Raw genomic sequence first — 23,101 nt, 5'->3', positions numbered from 1 at the left:
AAGAGCCGTCTGTGTCTGTGTCCTGTGCTATGCAGGAGTAATTAAGAGATCTGAGAATCTGGCAACCCAATGGGTTGAGCAGGAAATGCAGGCAGAGTGGCAGAGCTCAGAGCTCATGGGCCATGATTAATAAATGTGCATATCTGGCAACGCAGGGGGGTTGTAAGTCCATAGGCAAAGAAAGAGCAGCTCTCGCCTCTAAATGATAGAGATGTCTCCCAACCACAGACACAGATATGTAATCAGCTTTGACACAAAGACAAGAGAGAGAGAGAGAAGGAGAGAGAGAGCCAGCATCACCGAACCACTCTAACTCTCTCTCTCTCGCTCTCACTCTCTCTCACACACATCTACTTTATTTCCTCTATTTATCCCCCTCTTTCTCTGTTTATGCCTCTGTCTATTCTAGTCTGTTTCTTTCTCTTTCTCATTCTCTCGTTTTCTATCTCTGTCTGTTTCTCTCTCTATATTTTTGTTTGTTTCCTGCATTATTCTATTCTGACCTACATACCCCCATCTCATCAATATTGCATATATTTGGATGATTATGCAGTGATCTGTATGTAAGGGAGGTCCCCTTGCTTCTCACTGCTACTCACTTCCTGGATGCTGGTTAACAAACACACAGAAATAGATAGATGCGCACACACACACACACACACACACACACACACACACACACACACACACACACACACACACACACACACACACACACACACACACACACACACACACACACACACACACACACACACACACACACACACACACACACACACACACACACACAGAGTACGTCATCCATACAAAGACACACACAGATCCCTGTTCAAACACAAATTATAAATGTTCGCGGACAAACAGAATGGTCTGGAGAAATGGTCTTAAGCATGTCTAGCAAAGAGGAGATCAAATGTATGGATAGAAAGATAATAAAATGGAAGGGGAGTGGAGTGGAATGGATCGTCACGAGGGGATACAGAGTGAGAGAGAGAAAGAGTGAGTGAAGGTGCAAGCTTCAGTTAAAAAACAGCATGTTAAGCTGCTACTCTAACACCAGTCAGATGGGTTATAGTCCTTCATAAATGACCAAATTATCCCAACACAGAGACCATTTATGATAGTAGTGGCCACATAATGGCCATTCAGAGGATTAGAGGGGAGGCTTTGGGCTGCTTTTCTGGGTCTGTGTTGGTGTTTGTGTGACTGCCAGTGAACAGGACTGCCTCTGCTTTTTTATGACAAAGAAAAGTATTTATGACAATGTGTGTGTGTGTGTGTGTGTGTGTGTGTGTGTGTGTGTGTGTGTGTGTGTGTGTGTGTGTGTGTGTGTGTGTGTGTGTGTGTGTGTGTGTGTGTGTGTGTGTGTGTGTGTGTGACTCTGTTAGTGAGAGGTTGAGTGCATTAGTATAAATGCCTACATTAGTTAGAGTAAATCACAGCAGTTAGGCAGTTGAACAGGGCCTGAGGGCTGGCCTACAGACACAACCACCATGGGAAGAGTCTGCTGCTAATGGATGAGTGTGTTAATGACTACCAACCATGTGTGTGTTGATTACAAACCATCTCTGTGTTAATGATTACAAACCATGTGTGTATTAATGACTACCAACCATCTGTGTATTAATGACTACCAACCATGTGTGTGTTAATGATTACAAACCATATGTGTATTAATGATTACAAACCATCTGTATATTAATGACTACCAACCATGTGTGTGTTAATGATTACAAACCATCTGTGTATTAATGACTACCAACCATGTGTGTGTTAATGATTACAAACCATCTGTGTATTAATGGTTACAAACCATCTGTATATTAATGACTACCAACCATCTGTGTTTTAATGACTTCCAACCATCTGTGTATTAATGACTAACAACCATGTGTGTGTTAATGATTACAAACCATGTGTGTATTAATGACTAACAACCATCTGTGTATTAATGACTACCAACCATGTGGGTGTTAATGATTACAAAACATATGTGTATTAATGATTACAAACCATCTGTATATTAATGACTACCAACCATGTGTGTGTTAATGATTACAAACCATCTGTGTATTAATGACTACCAACCATGTGTGTGTTAATGATTACAAACCATCTGTGTATTAATGGTTACAAACCATCTGTATATTAATGACTACCAACCATGTGTGTGTTAATGATTACAAACCATCTGTGTATTAATGACAACCAACCATGTGTGTGTTAATGATTACAAACCATCTGTGTATTAACGACTACCAACCATCTGTGTATTAATGATTACAAAACATGTGTGTGTTATTGATTACAAACCATGTGTGTGTTAATTACAAACCATCTGTGTATTAATAACTACCAACCATCTGTGTGTTGATTACAAACCATCTCTGTGTTAATGATTACAAACCATGTGTGTATTAATGACTACCAACCATCTGTGTATTAATGACTACCAACCATGTGTGTGTTAATGATTACAAACCATCTGTGTATTAATGACTACCAACCATCTGTGTATTAATGACTACCAACCATGTGTGTGTTGATTACAAACCATCTGTGTATTAATAACTACCAACCATCTGTGTGTTGATTACAAACCATCTCTGTGTTAATGATTACAAACCATGTGTGTATTAATGACTACCAACCATCTGTGTATTAATGACTACCAACCATGTGTGTGTTAATGATTACAAACCATATGTGTATTAATGATTACAAACCATCTGTATATTAATGACTACCAACCATGTGTGTGTTAATGATTACAAACCATCTGTGTATTAATGACTACCAACCATGTGTGTGTTAATGATTACAAACCATCTGTGTATTAATGGTTACAAACCATCTGTATATTAATGACTACCAACCATCTGTGTTTTAATGACTTCCAACCATCTGTGTATTAATGACTAACAACCATGTGTGTGTTAATGATTACAAACCATGTGTGTATTAATGACTAACAACCATCTGTGTATTAATGACTACCAACCATGTGGGTGTTAATGATTACAAAACATATGTGTATTAATGATTACAAACCATCTGTATATTAATGACTACCAACCATGTGTGTGTTAATGATTACAAACCATCTGTGTATTAATGACTACCAACCATGTGTGTGTTAATGATTACAAACCATCTGTGTATTAATGGTTACAAACCATCTGTATATTAATGACTACCAACCATGTGTGTGTTAATGATTACAAACCATCTGTGTATTAATGACAACCAACCATGTGTGTGTTAATGATTACAAACCATCTGTGTATTAACGACTACCAACCATCTGTGTATTAATGATTACAAAACATGTGTGTGTTATTGATTACAAACCATGTGTGTGTTAATGATTACAAACCATCTGTGTATTAATGACTACCAACCATCTGTGTATTAATGAATATCAACCATGTGTGTATTAATGATTACAAACCATGTGTGTATTAATGACTACCAACCATCTGTGTATTAATGAATACCAACCATGTGTGTATTAATGACTACCAACCATGTGTGTATTAATGACTACCAACCATCTGAGTATTAATGAATACCAACCATGTGTGTATTAATGAATACCAACATGTGTGCATTAATTATTACAAACCATGTGTGTGTTAGTGACTACCAACCATGTGTGTATTAATTATTACAAACCATGTGTGTGTTAGTGACTACCAGCCATGTGTGTATTAATGACTACCAACCATGTGTGTGTTAATGATTACAAATCATGTGTGTGTTAATGACTACCAACCATGTGTGTATTAATGACTACCAACCATGTGTGTGTTAATGACAACCAACCATGTGTGTGTTAATAATTACAAACCATCTGTGTATTAACGACTACCAACCATCTGTGTATTAATGATTACAAAACATGTGTGTGTTAATGATTACAAACCATGTGTGTGTTAATGATTACAAACCATCTGTGTATTAATGACTACCAACCATCTGTGTATTAATGACCACCAACCATGTGTGTTAATGATTACAAACCATCTGTTTATTAATGACTACCAACCATGTGTGTATTAATGATTACAAACCATCTGTGTATTAATGAATATCAACCATGTGTGTATTAATGATTACAAACCATGTGTGTATTAATGACTACCAACCATCTGTGTATTAATGAATACCAACCATGTGTGTATTAATGACTACCAACCATGTGTGTATTAATGACTACCAACCATCTGAGTATTAATGAATACCAACCATGTGTGTATTAATGAATACCAACATGTGTGCATTAATTATTACAAACCAGGTGTGTGTTAGTGACTACCAACCATGTGTGTATTAATTATTACAAACCATGTGTGTGTTAGTGACTACCAACCATGTGTGTATTAATGACTACCAACCATGTGTGTGTTAATGATTACAAATCATGTGTGTGTTAATGACTACCAACCATGTGTATATTAATGACTACCAACCATGTGTGTATTTATGACTACCAACCATGTGTGTGTTAATGATTACAAATCATGTGTGTGTTAATGACTACCAACCATGTGTGTGTTAATGACTACCAACCATGTGTGTGTTAATGATTACAAATCATGTGTGTGTTAATGACTACCAACCATGTGTGTATTAATGACTACCATGTGTGTGTACCATGTGTGTGTTTAATGACTACCAACCATGTGTGTATTAATGATTACAAACTACCAACCATGTGTGTGTTAATGATTACCAACCATGTGTGTTAATGACCAACCATGTGTGTATTAATGATTACAAACCATGTGTGTGTTAATGATTACTGTGTGTATTAATGATTACCAAACCATGTGTGTATTAATGATTACAAACCATGTGTGTGTTAATGATTACAAACCATGTGTGTGTTAATGACTACCAACCATGTGTGTAATTACAAACCATGTGTGTGTTAATGATTACAAACCATTAATGACTACCAACCATGTGTGTGTTAATGATTACAAACCATGTGTGTAAATGATTGTGTGTGTTAATGACTACCAACCATGTGTGTATTAATGAACAAACCATGTGTGTGTTAATGATTACAAACCATGTGTGTATTAATGACTACCAACCATGTGTGTATTAATGATTACAAAACCATGTGTGTATTAATGATTACAAACCATGTGTGTATTAATGACTACCAACCATGTGTGTGTTAATGACTACAACCATGTGTGTATTAATGATTACCAACCATGTGTGTGTTAATGACTACCAACCATGTGTGTATTAATGATTACCAACCATGTGTTAATGACTACCAACCATGTGTGTATTAATGACTTACAAACCATGTGTGTATTAATGACTACCAACCATGTGTTAATGACTACCAACCATGTGTGTATACCAACCATAATGACTACCAACCATGTGTGTATTAATGACTACCAACCATGTGTGTGTTAATGACTGTGTGTGTTAATGACTACCAACCATGTGTGTATTAATGATTACCAACCATGTGTGTGTTAATGACTACCAACCATGTGTGTGTTAATGACTACCAACCATGTGTGTATTAATGACTACCAACCATGTGTGTATTAATGACTACCAACCATTGTGTATTAATGACTACCAACCATGTGTGTGTTAATGACTACCAACCATGTGTGTGTTAATGATAATGACTACCAACCATGTGTGTTTTAATGACAAATGACTAACAACCATGTGTGTGTTAATGATTACAAACCATGTGTGTATTAATGACTACCAACCATCTGTGTATTAATGACTACCAACCATGTGTGTGTTAATGATTACAAACCATGAATGATTACAAACCATCTGTATATTAATGACTACCAACCATGTGTGTATTAATGATTACAAACCATGTGTGTATTAATGACTGTGTGTATTAATGACCAACCATGTGTGTATTAATGATTACAAACCATCTGTATTAATGATTATTAATGACTACCAACCATGTGTGTGTTAATGATTACAAACCATCTGTGTATTAATGACACCAACCATGTGTGTATTAATGATTACAAACCATGTGTGTATTAATGACTACCAACCATGTGTGTATTAATGACTACAAACCAACCAAACCATGTGTGTATTAATGACTACCAACCATCTGTGTGTGTATTAATGAATATCAACCATGTGTGTATTAATGATTACAAACCATGTGTGTATTAATGACTACCAACCATCTGTGTATTAATGAATACCAACCATGTGTGTATTAATGACTACCAACCATGTGTGTATTAATGACTACCAACCATCTGAGTATTAATGAATACCAACCATGTGTGTATTAATGAATACCAACATGTGTGCATTAATTATTACAAACCATGTGTGTAAGTGACTACCAACCATGTGTGTATTAATTATTACAAACCATGTGTGTGTTAGTGACTACCAGCCATGTGTGTATTAATGACTACCAACCATGTGTGTGTTAATGATTACAAATCATGTGTGTGTTAATGACTACCAACCATGTGTGTATTAATGACTACCAACCATGTGTGTGTTAATGACAACCAACCATGTGTGTGTTAATAATTACAAACCATCTGTGTATTAACGACTACCAACCATCTGTGTATTAATGATTACAAAACATGTGTGTGTTAATGATTACAAACCATGTGTGTGTTAATGATTACAAACCATCTGTGTATTAATGACTACCAACCATCTGTGTATTAATGACCACCAACCATGTGTGTTAATGATTACAAACCATCTGTTTATTAATGACTACCAACCATGTGTGTATTAATGATTACAAACCATCTGTGTATTAATGAATATCAACCATGTGTGTATTAATGATTACAAACCATGTGTGTATTAATGACTACCAACCATCTGTGTATTAATGAATACCAACCATGTGTGTATTAATGAATACCAACCATGTGTGTATTAATGACTACCAACCATCTGTATTAATGAATACAAACCAGGTGTGTGTTAATGAATACCAACATGTGTGTATTAATTATTACAAACCATGTGTGTGTTAGTGACTACCAACCATGTGTGTATTAATGACTACAACCATGTGTGTGTTAATGACTACAAACCATGTGTGTATTAATGACTACCAACCATGTGTGTGTTAATGATTACAAATCATGTGTGTGTTAATGACTACCAACCATGTGTGTATTTATGACTACCAACCATGTGTGTGTTAATGATTACAAATCATGTGTGTGTTAATGACTACCAACCATGTGTGTGTTAATGACTACCAACCATGTGTGTGTTAATGATTACAAATCATGTGTGTGTTAATGACTACCAACCATGTGTGTATTAATGACTACCAACCATGTGTGTGTTAATGACTACCAAACATGTGTGTGTTAATGACTACCAACCATGTGTGTGTTAATGATTACCAACCATGTGTGTGTTAATGACTACCAACCATGTGTGTGTTAATTATTAATGTGTGTATTAGTGACTACCAACCATGAGTGTATTAATGATTACAAACCATGTGTGTGTTAATGATTACAAACCATGTGTGTGTTAATGATTACAAACCATGTGTGTGTTAATGACTACCAACCATGTGTGTATTAATGATTACAAACCATGTGTGTGTTAATGATTACAAACCATGTGTGTGTTAATGACTACCAACCATGTGTGTATTAATGATTACAAACCATGTGTGTGTTAATGATTACAAACCATGTGTGTGTTAATGACTACCAACCATGTGTGTATTAATGATTACAAACCATGTGTGTATTAATGACTACCAACCATGTGTGTGTTAGTGACTACCAACCATGTGTGTGTAAATAACTACCAAACATGTGTGTGTTAATGACTACCAACCATGTGTGTATTAATGATTACCAACCATGTGTGTGTTAATGACTACCAACCATGTGTGTGTTAATGACTACCAACCATGTGTGTGTTAATGACTACCAACCATGTGTGTATTAATGACTACCAACCATGTGTGTTTAATGACTACCGACCATGTGTGTGTTAATGATTACAAACCATGTGTGTATTAATGACTACCAACCATGTGTGTGTTAATGACTACCAACCATGTGTGTGTTAATGACTACCAACCATGTGTGTATTAATGACTACCAACCATGTGTGTATTAATTATTACAAACCATGTGTGTGTTAATGACTACCAACCATGTGTGTATTAATGACTACCAACCATGTGTGTGTTAATGACTACCAACCATGTGTGTGTTAATGACTACCAACCATGTGTGTATTAATGACTACCAACCATGTGTGTATTAATGACTACCAACCATGTGTGTGTTAATGACTACCAACCATGTGTGTGTTAATGACTACCAACCATGTGTGTATTAATGACTACCAACCATGTGTGTGTTAATGACTACCAACCATGTGTGTGTTAATGACTACCAACCATGTGTGTGTTAATGACTACCAACCATGTGTGTATTAATGATTACAAACCATGTGTGTGTTAATGACTACCAACCATGTGTGTATTAATGATTACAAACCATGTGTGTGTTAATGACTACCAACCATGTGTGTATTAATGATTACAAACCATGTGTGTGTTAATGAATACCAAACCATGTGTGTATTAATGATTACCAACCATGTGTGTGTTAATGACTACCAACCATGAGTGTATTAATGACTACCAGCCATGTGTGTATTAATGAATTCCAACCATGTGTGTATTAATGACTACCAACCATGTGTGTATTAATGACTACCAACCATGTGTGTGTTAATGACTACCAACCATGTGTGTGTTAATGACTACCAACCATGTGTGTGTTAATGACTACCAACCATGTGTGTGTTAATGACTACCAACCATCTGTGTATTAATGACTACCAACCATGTGTGTGTTAATGACTACCAACCATGTGTGTGTTAATGACTACCAACCATGTGTGTGTTAATTAAGCAATAAGGCCCAAGACGGTGTTGTATATGATCAACATACCACGGCTAAGGTCTATTCTTAGGCACGACACAACCCCTGAGGTGCCTTATTGCTATTATAAACTGGTTACCAACCTAATTAGAGCATTAAAAATAAACGTTTTGTTACATCCCTGGTGTACGATCTGATATTCCACAGCTGTCAGACAATCAGCATTCAGGGCTCGAACCACCCAATTTATAATGACTACTAACCATGTGTAGCCCCAATACCAGCCTTACTTTCTCACGCTGCCTTGGGGTACATGTAATATTTAAAATTTCATTGTCTGACTTGCGAAACTAAACTTTGTGTTTGTTTGTAAATAAGCCATTTGTGTTCAGCACAGACGACAGCAAGCACCACGCACAGTGAAAGAGAGAAACAGCACCGCTATCATTGTCAATGACTGCTAGAGCGTGTGTGTGTGTGTGTGTGTGTGTGTGTGTGTGTGTGTGTGTGTGTGTGTGTGTGTGTGTGTGTGTGTGTGTGTGTGTGTGTGTGTGTGTGTGTGTGTGTGTGTGTGTGTGTGTGTGTGTGTGTGTGTGTGTGTGTGTGTGTGTGTGTGTGTGTAGCTGTGTATGCGTGCATGCGTGTGTGAGTGAGAGAGAGTGATAGTGAGTGATATACATAGATAGATAGAGAGAGATTAATGCTTCTGTCTGAGAGTAAATGCCTCTTCCATTTGAGTGTGACCACAACTCTACAATCAGCCTAGAGCACAACATAACCAGCCTCATAAACATCTCTGTCATCAACACCTCTACAAACAGCCCAGAGCATAACATAACCAGCCTCATAAACATCTCTGTCATCAACACCTCTACAAACAGCCCAGAGCATAACATAACCAGCCTCATAAACATCTCTGTCATCAACACCTCTACAAACAGCCCAGAGCATAACATAACCAGCCTCATAAACATCTCTATCATCAACACCTCTACAAACAGCCCAGAGCACAACATAACCAGCCTCATAAACATCTCTGTCATCAACACCTCTACAAACAGCCCAGAGCATAACATAACCAGCCTCATAAACATCTCTGTCATCAACACCTCTACAAACAGCCCAGAGCATAACATAACCAGCCTCATAAACATCTCTGTCATCAACACCTCTACAAACAGCCCAGAGCATAACATAACCAGCCTCATAAACATCTCTGTCATCAACACCTCTACAAACAGCCCAGAGCATAACATAACCAGCCTCATAAACATCTCTGTCATCAACACCTCTACAAACAGCCCAGAGCACAACATAATCAGCCTCATAAACTGTCAACAACACTTCTGTCCTATGACCTAGTGAGCTCTCATTTCCCCCAATGTCCTCTGCTGTGTAAAAATCCAACAACAACAAGCCTATTAAACTTGCCCAACGGACAGAAAAATAGAGACAACCCAGCGCCAAAAACAAAGACATAAAACCCATTCCTCTTTCCCCTTCCTTCTTTCCTTCATCCTCTCGCCCATGAGTTCTGAAGCCCAGCTAAAATGAGAATGATTAGTGGAGTCATTAGGACTGAGACATGAGATGCCCTTCCCCTGTGGGCCCTCTGTCCAGTCCCGTTGTTCAATCCCACTTTTATGGAGCTGGAGCTCTCTCTCTCCCTCTCCCTCTATTTTATTAATATCTCTATCTCCCTCCCTCCCTTTCACGCTCTCTTGCTCCATCTTTCTCTCTCTCTCTCTCTCTCTTTCTCCATTTCTCTCACTTTCTCTCACTTTCTCTCACTTTCTCTGTCTGTCTGTCTGTCTGTCTGTCTGTCTGTCTGTCTGTCTGTCTGTCTGTCTGTCTGTCTGTCTGTTTGCCACACACAATTTCTCTCCATCTTTTCTCTCTCTCTCTCCCGCTCTCTTTCTTTCTCTCTCTCTCTCCCTCTCTCTTTCTTTCTCTCTTCCTCCCTCTCTCCTCTCTCTCATACTTTGCCAGCCCAGGAATAATCATGAGCCTAAGTGACGGGCGTCCTCAAAACCAGAGGCACATGAATGGGACATCTCAGAGACATAAAAGAGCTGAGAATCATATTTTGAATATCTGTCGCTGAATCTCCGTGGAGAGGGCTGCCAAGCTCCGAGAGGTGTTGGTGATGGAGGGTGAAGTAATGGCCGACGGCCCGGCAGGGAGGGACATGAATTACAAAGGTTCTCTAATTCAAATTCAGATTGCTTTATTGGCATGAAATGTATAGATATTGCCAAAGCAGTATAATGGTACAGCATTTCAGTAAATACAGTAAAATGCAATGAGGATAATGAAATACAGTTAATTTTAGTAGCAATAACAGAGCATATAATCATGTATACAGGTACAACACTACTGCTGTTGTATTGTGTAATATTCAGTCGATACATTTAATTAAATAAAAATATGATTATGAAAAAGAAAGAATGGCTAATAAGTAAACAACAACATGTCCATGATGATGGTTCCACTATGTATTACTGTCAGTTATATACAATGTAAATACTTCAAGAAATGAATGGTCATGTCTGGCAGTAATATTTGCGATTTCTCCCTCACCTAGAATAATTACCAGCTTATGTTATTAGTCAATGAACAGAAGTTGGGAGTTGATTGAGATATTTCTGTAACGTCGGGAAGTCAGGAGTCGGGAAGAAATTCTTCAGGGAGTGAATCATTTAAAAAATGAAATAAATAAATAATAGAAAACAAGAAACACGAACAACGCACAGACATGACACTGAAACAGAAACAATGATGCCTGGGGAAGGAACCAAAGGGATTGACATATATAGGGAAGGAACCAAAGGGAGTGACATATATAGGGAAGTAACCAAAGGGAGTGACATATATAGGGAAGGAACCAAAGGGAGGGACATATATAGGGAAGGAACCAAAGGGAGGGACATATATAGGGAAGGAACCAAAGGGAGTGACATATATAGGGAAGGAACCAAAGGGACATATATAAGGAAGGAACCAAAGGGAGGTACATATATAGGGAAGGAACCAAAGGGAGTGACATATATAGGGAAGGAACCAAAGGGAGTGACATATATAGGGAAGGAACCAAAGGGAGTGACATATATAGGGAAGGAACCAAAGGGAGTGACGTACATAGGGAAGGTAATCAAGGAGGTGATGGAGTCTAGGTGAGTGTCAATAAGCGCTGGTGCGCGTGACGATGGTGATAGGTGTGTGTAATAATCAGCAGTCTGGTGACCTAGAGGACAGAGAGGGAATATACGTGACAATTTCCTTGCTAAAATCTGATCTGATTTGGGAGTATTTCTCACAGTAGAGGAAAAAGTGCATCTCTGTCTCTGCCTCCCCTGTGGTGCAGTGACCACATAGACGATCCTCTTTGGGTAGCCATGTCTTTTTGTCTCCCTTTTTCTATAGCTCATTGGTGATCGCTGAGCCTGTATTTGGTCAGGATCTGTCTCTGTTTTGTATCTCGGACAGAATAGAGATATTCTGCCGATTTGTATTCTCATTTGAGGGCCAAATAGCAATTTAGTTTATTCTGTGTTTTTGTTTATTTTTCCCAATTTGTCAAATAGGAGGTTTTCATTGCTGTAACAATTTGATTGATTTCCCTGTGTGTTTGGATAATCGTGTTGTTTAGTGTTTTTAACAGCTGACATAGGGGCCTCTTTTCCGGGTTCAGCTCGTGGGTTTCCAGTGCTTTGATTTGGATGTTTTGGAGCTTCATTTCAAATGGTTACTTTTTTTGCTTTATTTTGGTTATTTAGTACAATTCTGCAGAATTCATAGATTTTCTATTGGGCTTTTCTCCCAATGCTTAAAATAGTTACAGGTTGGGCCCCAGGCTTCGCTTCCATATAGTGCAATTGAATATTGAATATTGAATATTTTGCACCAGATTTGGATAGGAATACTTAGTATTTTAAAAAATTAAAAAATAAAAATTATTTTATTTTACATTTTACCCTCTTTTCTCCCCAATTTCGTGGTATCCAATTGTTAGTAATTACTATCTTGTCTAATCGAGAGACGAAGGTCCAAAGCCATGCGTCCTCCAATACACAACCCAACCAAGCCGCACTGCTTCTTAACACAGCACGCATCCAACCCGGAAGCCAGCTGCACCAATGTGTTGGAGGAAACACCTTGCACCTGGCGACCTTGGTTAGCGTGCACTGCACCCGGCCCGCCACAGGAGTCGCTGGTGCCTACATATATGGTCTGTCTCAAGAGACATCGAACCCATCACTTAACTCACTCCAACTCTTCCCCAACTCTGTCAAAGCCTGTAGGTTGTATTATTCATTTCCCATGGAAGTGGTCCCATTATTCAGTTTCTCCTTTCTTCCTCTTCCTCCTCCTCATCTTCCTCCTTTTCCTCCTCACCTTCCTCTTCCTCCTCCTCTTATTTTATCTTCCTCCTCATCTTCCTCTACTTCACTTTCATAGTCTTTCTCCTCCTTCTCTTTCTCCCCCCTGCTGTGGATTCTTGTCCGTGACACCGACTGTGAAGAGACAGGTCGCTAACTCTATCTGGGTCACTAGCTCACGCTAATCACAACCGTCACCGGTTGAGGTGTTTTAACACTGGGATAAAAATAATCTGTCCTAATGAATCTCTGTGGTGCCGCAAGGAGATCTCTGCTGTTAATAATGGATCATATCTATACACACACACACACTTAAACGCTTCTCACGTCAATAGACTGTGGCGTAACTGCTCAATAATGGATCATATTAACCAGGCTGGATCGTCATCACACAGTCGTAATGGACTGGGGGACGTTGTGGCTAGCTATGACTGTGGTTTTTAATAATGCATCATGTCTTGGCACCCTGTAACAGTGGGATTAGTCTTGGACCGGTAGCTAGACTAAAGCAAGTGGACTGGAGAGCATTAACAAACTCTGTACAGCAATTGGGACATCCTCTTAGTGCACATTGATCTACCATCACTTACAGAATCATAATTTCAACACTTCATAATCACATTCTGATCCAGTACTGTATACTGTAGGCCACACACACACACACACACACACACACACACACACACACACACACACACACACACACACACACACACACACACACACACACACACACACACACACATACAACATAATGGAAGCAAAATTGGTAATATCTATTTTCTGTTATTCAAGTCCCATGACAGTGAGAGGTCCATTTAATGTGTTCGGTATATCTAGACTGTAGGGATTGACTGACTGTATTGTATTGCTGTTTTTAAGAGAATGATAGTGGAGCAGCTCAACCACTCTGAACAGTGGGGGCATCACAAATGGCACCCTATTCCCTATATAGAGCACAACTTTTGACAACAGTCATATGGGCCCTTGTCAAATGTAGTGCACTACAGGGAATGGGGTGCCATTTGGTATGCCGGCAGAAATGTTCTGCTGGTTGTGAACAATAATATATTTCAGGCTGCAGTTTATTCAAGGATTTTCCCATTAACCTCTTAGCTAATTTGAGGGCACCATCTGTAGCTAGAGTCTCCGTTCAAAAGCACACCAGTAAAAATAAACATTTTGTCCACAAGTCAATAGAGGGTTAAAGTATAATAGGATTTTAACCTGACTTCACCACCTTACCAGGTAGTAAAATTGACAACAATCATCAGTCTATGCAGCCTGTTCTTCACATTAAATTACAGTACAATATATCTCTGTGTGCATCTCAGATGGCACCCTATTCCCTAATTAGTGCCAGAAACTGATCAAAAGTAGAGTATAAACTGAATAGTGTGCCATTTGGACGGAGACTATGTATTTCTTTGGCTCAGTACTTTGTAACCAGAGTGGATTTGAGTGTATATGTTTAGCCAGCTACAGCTAGCTGGGTCCCTCTGTGAGCTGTTTGCCTGTATAAGGAGCGTGTGTCTGAGGCTTTATGCCTTTAAGCTATTAGTGTATAATACAATTCAGTCGAGACAGGCAGCCTGGCGGCCATGGAATCGCATCAAAGACTTCTCGGGCACCCAATTGACAGACGCATTACTTTTGGAAAAGAGAAAAGAGGCCATTACAGAGGAACACAATTAAATGGGCACGGCACAGAGAGAGAATGTTCAATGTTCCAATAAAGTGAAAAAGTACATGGAGTTAGTCACACAGGCCCCCAAACACAGGCCCCCAAACACAGGCCCCCAAGACATCAAAACTGTGAAACAACACATGAACACATGAACACATAACCAAAAAAGTGTTTAACAAATAAAAATATATTTGAGATTCTTCAAGGTAGCCACCCTTTGCCTTGATGACAGCTTTGCACATTCTTGGAATTCTCTCAACCAGTTTCCCCTGGAATGCATTTCCAACCAATATAACATATATTTTAATTTGTTTACACTTTTTTTGTTACTACATGATTCCATATGTGTTATTTGATAGTTGTACAATGTAGAAAATAGTACAAATAAAGAAAAGCCCTTGAATGAGAAGGTTTGTCCAAACGTTTGACTGGTACTGTACGTATTCAGACCCTTTACTCAGTACTTTGTTGAAGGACCTATGGCAGTGATTACAGCCATGAGTCTTCTTGGGTATGACGCCATAACCTCGGCACACCTGTATTTGTGGAGATTTTCCCATTCTTCTCTGCAGATCCTCTCAAGCTCTATCACGTTGGATGGGGAGTGTTGCTGCACAGCTATGTTTAGGTCTTTCCAGAGATGTTTTATCGGGTTCAAGACCGGGCTCTGTCTGGGCCACTCAAGGAGAGTCAGAGACTTGGCCCGAAGCCACTCCTGTGTCGTTTTGGCAGTGTGGTTAGCATCGTTGTCCTGTTGGAAGGTGAACCTTCACCCCCAGTCCGAGGTCGTGAGCGCTCTGGAGCAGTTTTTCTTCAAGGATCTCTCTGTACTTTGCTCCATTCATCTTTCCCCCGGGCCTGACTAGTCTCTCAGTCTCTACTGCTGAAAAAAATCCCCACAGCATGATGCTGCCACCACCACGCTTCACTATAGGGATGGTGCCAGGTTTCCTCCAGATGTGACGCTTGGAATTCAGGCCAAAGAGTTCAATCTTGGTTTTATCAGACCAGAGAATCTTGTTTCTCATGGTCTGAGAGTCCTTTAAGTGCCTTTTAGCAAACTCCAAAGGGGCTGTCATTTGCCTTTTACTTCAGATTGGCTTCCGTCTGGCCTTCAGCTGTGCAACCCTTTCCAAGCTGCCATATATGTTTTATACAGCACTATAACACTGTATATCACTGTAAAGCACTGTATATGACTGTATAACACTGTATATCACTCTAAAGCACTGTATATCACTGTAAAGCACTGTATAGCACTGTATATCACTGTACATGATATCACTGTATATGACTGTATAGCACTGTAAAGCACTGTGTAGCACTGTATATCACTGTATAGCATTCTATATCACTGTATAGCACTGTAAAGCACAGTGTAGCACCGTATATCACTGTATAGCACTGTATATTCTGTATAGCACTGTATATCACTGTATAGCACATGTGGGCAGGGAGAGGAGGACACTCAAATGAAAAATGTGCACTTTCAATCCCAACTAAGGTCGCTGACAACTTCATAAACATAGATATCCCTGTATTGTGCAGTGGGGTAAAGCATATCAAGAACAGGCTGTCGTTGTAGCTAATTATAAACTGGGTAGTTTGAGCCCTGAATGCTGACTAGCTGACAGACGTGGTATATCAGACCATATACTATTTGTATGACAAAACATTTACTTTTATGCTCGAATTATGTTGGTAACCAGTTTATAATAGCATTAAGGCACCTTGGGAGTTTGCAATATATGGCCAATATACCACGGCTGTGTCCAGGCCATATACCACACCTCCTCAGGCCTTATTGCTTAAGTACAGTATATACCACACAGAATGAAGCCACTTTTACTGCCATTAGTGGCTGATCAATTTCTCCATTTGGAAACCATTACACCATTCCAGCCTTATTGATCATCATATATCATGTATTATTTTATCGTCAATGAACAGAGGTGTATGTGAATGTCAAATAAATACAGTACAATAATTGTGGAATTTGAGTCAAATCAAAGAGCACAATGGACCAAATAGTCTCTCTAGTCTAGACCACAATCAGGCCAGATGTATTTTAATAGGGCTGTGACCAACATATAAATTACACTAAACACATTTTTTAACCCAACATGACCCCATTTAAAGATTTTAAACCGGGATTCATCCAGTGTCCTAGTGGCCATCGAAGGTGAGCATTTGCTCACTGAAGTTTCGAACTGGAGTCAGGTCAAAACCCTGGTGAGGACAAAGAACACACAGATGAGCTTTCCTGAGATGGTTTCTGACAGTTTGTGCAGAAATTCTTCAGCTGTGCAAACACAGTTTCATGAGCTGTCTGTGTGGCTGGTCTCAGACTAAACCGGGTGTGGAGGTCCTGGGCTGGCGTGGTTACATGTAGTCTGTGGTTATGAGGCTGGTCGAACCTACTGCCAAATTTTCTAAAACTATGTTGGCTTATGGTAGAGAAATGAAAATGCAATGCTCCAGCAACAGCTCTGGTGGACATTCCTTCAGTCAGCATGCCAAAACTTGAGATATCTGGGGCATTGTGTTGTGTGACAAACTTTAGAGTGGCCTTTTATTGTCCCCAGTACAAGGCGCATCTCAAATCAAATGTTATTTGTCACATGTGCCGGATGCAATATGTGTGTACTAGACCTTACTGTGAAATGCTTACTTACAAGCCCTTAACAAACAATACAGTTTAAGAAATAGAGTTAAGGAAATATTTACTAAATAAACTAAAATAAAAAACATTTATATATTTTTTTTTTAAGTAACAAGAAATTTACTTAACAACAACAATGAGGCTATATACAGGGGGTACCAGTACTGAGTCAATGTGTGTGTCTACATGTTAGTCGAGGTCATTTGTAAAGTGACTATGCATAGCTAATAAACAGCCAGTAGCATCAGTGTAAAAACAAACAAGAGGGGGGTCAATAAATAAATAAATAGTCCATGTAATGATCATGCTTGTTAATCAGTTTCTTGATATGCCACACCTGTCATGTGGATGAATTATCTTGGCAAAGGAAAAATGCTCACGAACAGGGATGTAAACACATTTGTGCACAACATTTGAGAGAAATAAGCTTTTTGTGCATATGGAACATTTATTTCAGTTCATGAAACATGGAACCACTTTGACGTGTTGCGTTTATATTTTTGTTCAGTATAAATACTAGAATTGAAAAAGGGCCATATTTTTTTCAATCATAGAAATCATAAAATATTATTCCTATCTCTCTGGCGCGCTTGAATTTCCCACGCTCTGCCACATCACTTCCTGTTTCAGCACCGCGGACAGCTCCGCGCTCTCTCATTTTACACCCATCGCTTATTCGGCGACTCCGGGCAGGGAGGCAAAGTTTTGGCAATATCTGAGTAACCAGTGCTGATTCCCGTATTTTAAACCAACGTTTCCCTTCGCAAATGTTTATCAGAACCCGTTGTGGCGATTAGAGAGGAAGAAAGAAAAGAAGAAAGAACAGAAACACCAAGACGGAGGAGCCGAGATGAAATAAATATGCTAAGAGACTCTGATTCCGTAATACCGATTTCTCGCTTTCTATTATTTGGTTGCTGAGGGAAAGAGCGAGCGAGCGACCTCAGCGCTACGAGGGAGCGGAGAGGAGAGGACTTCCGTGCGGGGGACGCAAAGGGACTGATCTGCATGTGAGAGCGTTGGTTCCACACACCCGGAGGAAAGAGATGCAGCCCTCGAGCAAGATCCTGAGTCTTATCGTCCTCGTGTTGATGGGCACAGAACTCACTCAAGTAGGTTTAAACACCCGCCATTTCCCCCACTGTATTAGAGCTACGCTGTGGTGAGCAGTTACTTGGCACGAGATAAAATATTAGTACCCGGTGTCTTCTCGGTAGCCTAGACAGAGCTAAAGTGAATTAGCCAGTTTCCGCGTTTAAAGAGATTAACGGGTGGGATTACATGGCGATGATGTGGATACATTATGCTACACGGGCGCAGATAGCGCCAGCAGCGCCCAAATAATGTCACATAGCCTAACTCTAACGGGGCTCTGTGTAATGCGCAGGGAAAGAGATGTACAAAATCCTACATGCACACAAATGTGTAGATATACACATATATTACACACGTATAAATTATAAGCAAATGTAATGAATGAATAACAAATCAACCCATCCAACCAAATCATCTGTGTGAGGGTTAGGATTATGTCAGAATGGTTATTGTTTTTCATTCTAAATCGAATCATTATGATGTGTCTGATATATGTATCGGTATTCTGCATGTGTCGTTTGTTTCGAATAACAAGCAGTCAAATATTATTCCATTTCAAGTAGCACAGCACACAGCATGGTCCTTTGAATAAGACCAAAGGAGAAGTGACTGTGGAGCTCGAGAACTTGACTATGGAGACGAGAAAGGAGGTCTTTGTTCTAACCAACCAAATAACATTTTATTGGTCTGGCATGAACGATTATCCACCCCGACATATCAATCCAATCACCTAAGAAGTATCCAAGGCCGTAATGGTTGATAATGTAATTGAAGAATATAGTCAAGTGCTGTTCTATTGTCAAATGTCTTAATCACCAGCAATCTGCGAAACGATGGTGTGCACAGTTAACCCTACAGTTCAAAGTTCATTCCCAAAAGTATAGCACAAATATTTACATAAAGGGTTGCTCAGATATTTTTTAAATTAAAAAAGATATATATATATATATATTTAAAATGGTCTCACCAAACTACAGGTGTATCTGTTCATTCCCACAGACATACTGTTCATTCCTGTCCCCCTGTGCATAAACAAGCTAACATCAGGCTATCAAAACAAATTGGCATTAGTTCAACATAATCATTCGGTCAACATGTCCATTATGCGGAAATCTATTTCCCAATGTACAATCATCAACCACACAATATTCTATCTATTTATTTTAAACCCTTTTAATACAAATTCAACCCCAGGCCTCAACATGTACTTTGTTTCAGATTGGATTAATGTTAATGTCCAGCTCTGTAAAAATATAACTCAGAGGATGTTGTTGGACTGACGTCGGTGCCAAGTGAGGTGTGTGTTTTGTACATCACACAGCCTCAGAGAGAAATAGCTGACCCCACAAAACACATAGACACTCTGCTGCCCTCATCTCTCCCATGCATCTTTCACCATGACCAACACATCACTGTAGTCTCCCTACAACACTGTGACACAAACACTGTGCTGAGCTCTCAGTAATGCTGATTCTGTTGTACATGTTGCCCTTCTGATCTCCTTGATTGAAGAGGAAAAGGCATACGAGGTTGGACTTCATCCTGCATTATACAGTTTGGGTGCTGCATGTTGTCTGTAAGGGGCTTGGTTGACACTGTCGTTTGTGGCCCTGGATGGCATTGGTGTGTGTGTACATGCATGTGTGTGTGTGTTTATATGATTGCATGCGTGTGTTTGAGTGTGTGACTGTGCGTGAGCATTTTGGATGGATGTAATTTGTAACAAGGTCAGTCAATATCTGGCCACAGCCTCAACCCCCTCCGGCCTCCAGCATTATCAGAACCACTATAATACTCACCGTGGCCACAGCCTTAACCCCCACTGGCCTCCAGCATGATCAGAACCACTATAATACTCACCGTGGCCACAGCCTTAACCCCCACTGGCCTCCAGCATGATCAGAACCACTATAATACTCACCGTGGCTACAGCCTCAACCTCCACCGGCCTCCAGCATTATCAGAACCACTATAATACTCACTGTGGCTACAGCCTCAACCTCCACCGGCCTCCAGCATGATCAGAACCACTATTATACTCACTGTGGCTACAGCCTCAACCCCCTCTGGCCTCCAGCATTATCAGAACCACTATAATACTCACCGTGGCCACAGCCTCAACCCCCTCCGGCCTCCAGCATTATCAGAACCACTATAATACTCACCGTGGCTACAGCCTCAACCCCCACCGGCCTCCAGCATGATCAGAACCACTATAATACTCACTGTGGCTACAGCCTCAACCCCCTCCGGCCTCCAGCATTATCAGAACCACTATAATACTCACTGTGGCTACAGCCTTAACCCCCACCGGCCTCCAGCATTATCAGCACCACTATAATACTCACCATGGCTACAGCCTCAACCTCCACCGGCCTCCAGCATTATCAGAACCACTATAATACTCACCGTGGAGCACTATTTATAGCTTAACCGACAACAGAGCCCTTACAACATCAAACACCACACACATCACACTCAAGGATGCCGAGGTAGAGGGAAATTGGGTGTTTTGGAAAGAGTCGGAGTGAGAGAGATTGGGGAGAAAGACCGAGAAATAAGGGTTGGAGATAGACAGAGAGAGTGTGTGAGAGGGACAGAGAGAGAGAGCGAGATAAAGAAAAAATAGTAAGAAAGAGAGAGAGCAAAAGAGAGAGAGGGGGGGGGAACAGAGCAGAGATAGAAAGAGAACAGAACAGAGCAGAGCAGAGATAGAAAGATAGAGAGAGAGAGAAAGAGAGAGAGAGAGAGAGAAAGAGAACAGAGCAGAGATAGAAAGTGCAGCACATTTCTTTGTGATCAAAGCCAGACTCACATTTATTGAACAGATTCTGTTTCAACATAACTTGCTCTAGAGGTGATGATTTATGTCACTCCACTTCACTTTTACCCCTACAGCCTGGACAGATACAGATGTCATTGCCACTGCAGGCTATTGTTTTATTTTACATTTACATTTACATTTAAGTCATTTAGCAGACGCTCTTATCCAGAGCGACTTACAAATTGGTGCATACACCTTATGACATCCAGTGGAACAGCCACTTGCACTTTCTAAATCTTTTTTGGGAGAACGTACAAGTATTTAGGAGATGTCACTGAGGTGGCCAGTGTACAGATCAATCTGTGTTATTTCACTGTCCTTAGTCTACAGCAGGACTCTCTAACCCTCTTCCTGGAGAGATACCCTCCTGTAGATTTTCCCTCAAACCCCAGTTGTATCCTGATTCAGTTTATTAACCAACTAATTATTAGAATCAGATGCACTAGATTAGGGTTGAGGTGAAAACCAACAGGACTGTAGCTCTGCAGAAACAGGTTGGAGAGACATGGTCTGCAGTATGCACTATAATGAAATGTATTATTTCTACTGTAAACTGTGGAGGATGATTTGTGTCAGGTGGTCTGGAGCACAACAACAACAAGTCACAATGATGGACATCATCTTTCTGTCTCTGTCGTTTTATCTCTCTCTCTCTGTTTCTCTCCATCACACACTCATGTACACACTCACTTTCTCTCAGCCACACAAAGACACACACACAAAGGCACAGACAGACAGGCACACACACACACACACACACACACACACACACACACACACACACACACACACACACACACACACACACACACACACACACACACACACACACACACACACACACACACACTGGCTGTCAATTCTTCAGGCAATATAACCAACATCCGTCCTCACATCTTGACAGATGTTCTACCTTAAACACATCAGATGATCCACCACATCCTTTACGTCATTATATTGGCATACACGTCATTATATTAGCATACACGTCATTATACTAGCATACACAACATTATATTAGCATACACGTCATTATATTAGCATACACGTCATTATATTAGCATACACGTCATTATATTAGCATACACGCCATTATATTAGCATACACGGCATTATATTGGCATACACGTCATTATATTAGCATACACATCATTATACTAGCATACACAACATTATATTAGCATACACGTCATTATATTAGCATACACATCATTATATTAGCATACACGTCATTATATTAGCATACACGTCATTATATTAGCATACACGTCATTATATTAGCATACATGTCGTTATATTAGCATACACATCATTATATTAGCATACACGTCATTATACTAGCATACACGTCATTATATTAGCATACACGTCATTATACTAGCATGCACATCATTATATTAGCATACACGTCATTATATTAGCATACACGTCATTATACTAGCATACACGTCATTATATTAGCATACACGTCATTATATTAGCATACACATCATTATATTAGCATGCACATCATTATATTAG

General features: G+C 39.6%; 1 protein-coding gene across 1 annotated transcript in view; it reads left to right on the top strand.

Annotated features, from left to right (window-relative positions):
- The first annotated feature begins 18,302 nt into the window (after window positions 1-18,302).
- The window catches only part of LOC118388064 (noelin-like), a 36,749-nt gene continuing 31,950 nt past the window's right edge, over window positions 18,303-23,101 (top strand). Inside the window, exon 1 of the mRNA XM_052525454.1 lies at window positions 18,303-18,773. Coding sequence (XP_052381414.1) covers window positions 18,708-18,773 — 66 coding nt within the window. The 5' untranslated portion in view covers window positions 18,303-18,707. The remainder of the gene's footprint in view (window positions 18,774-23,101) is intronic.

The sequence above is a fragment of the Oncorhynchus keta genome, chromosome 9 (assembly GCF_023373465.1).
Source record: "Oncorhynchus keta strain PuntledgeMale-10-30-2019 chromosome 9, Oket_V2, whole genome shotgun sequence".
NCBI lineage: Eukaryota > Metazoa > Chordata > Actinopteri > Salmoniformes > Salmonidae > Oncorhynchus > Oncorhynchus keta.
This window is presented reverse-complemented; position numbering and strand designations above follow the sequence as displayed.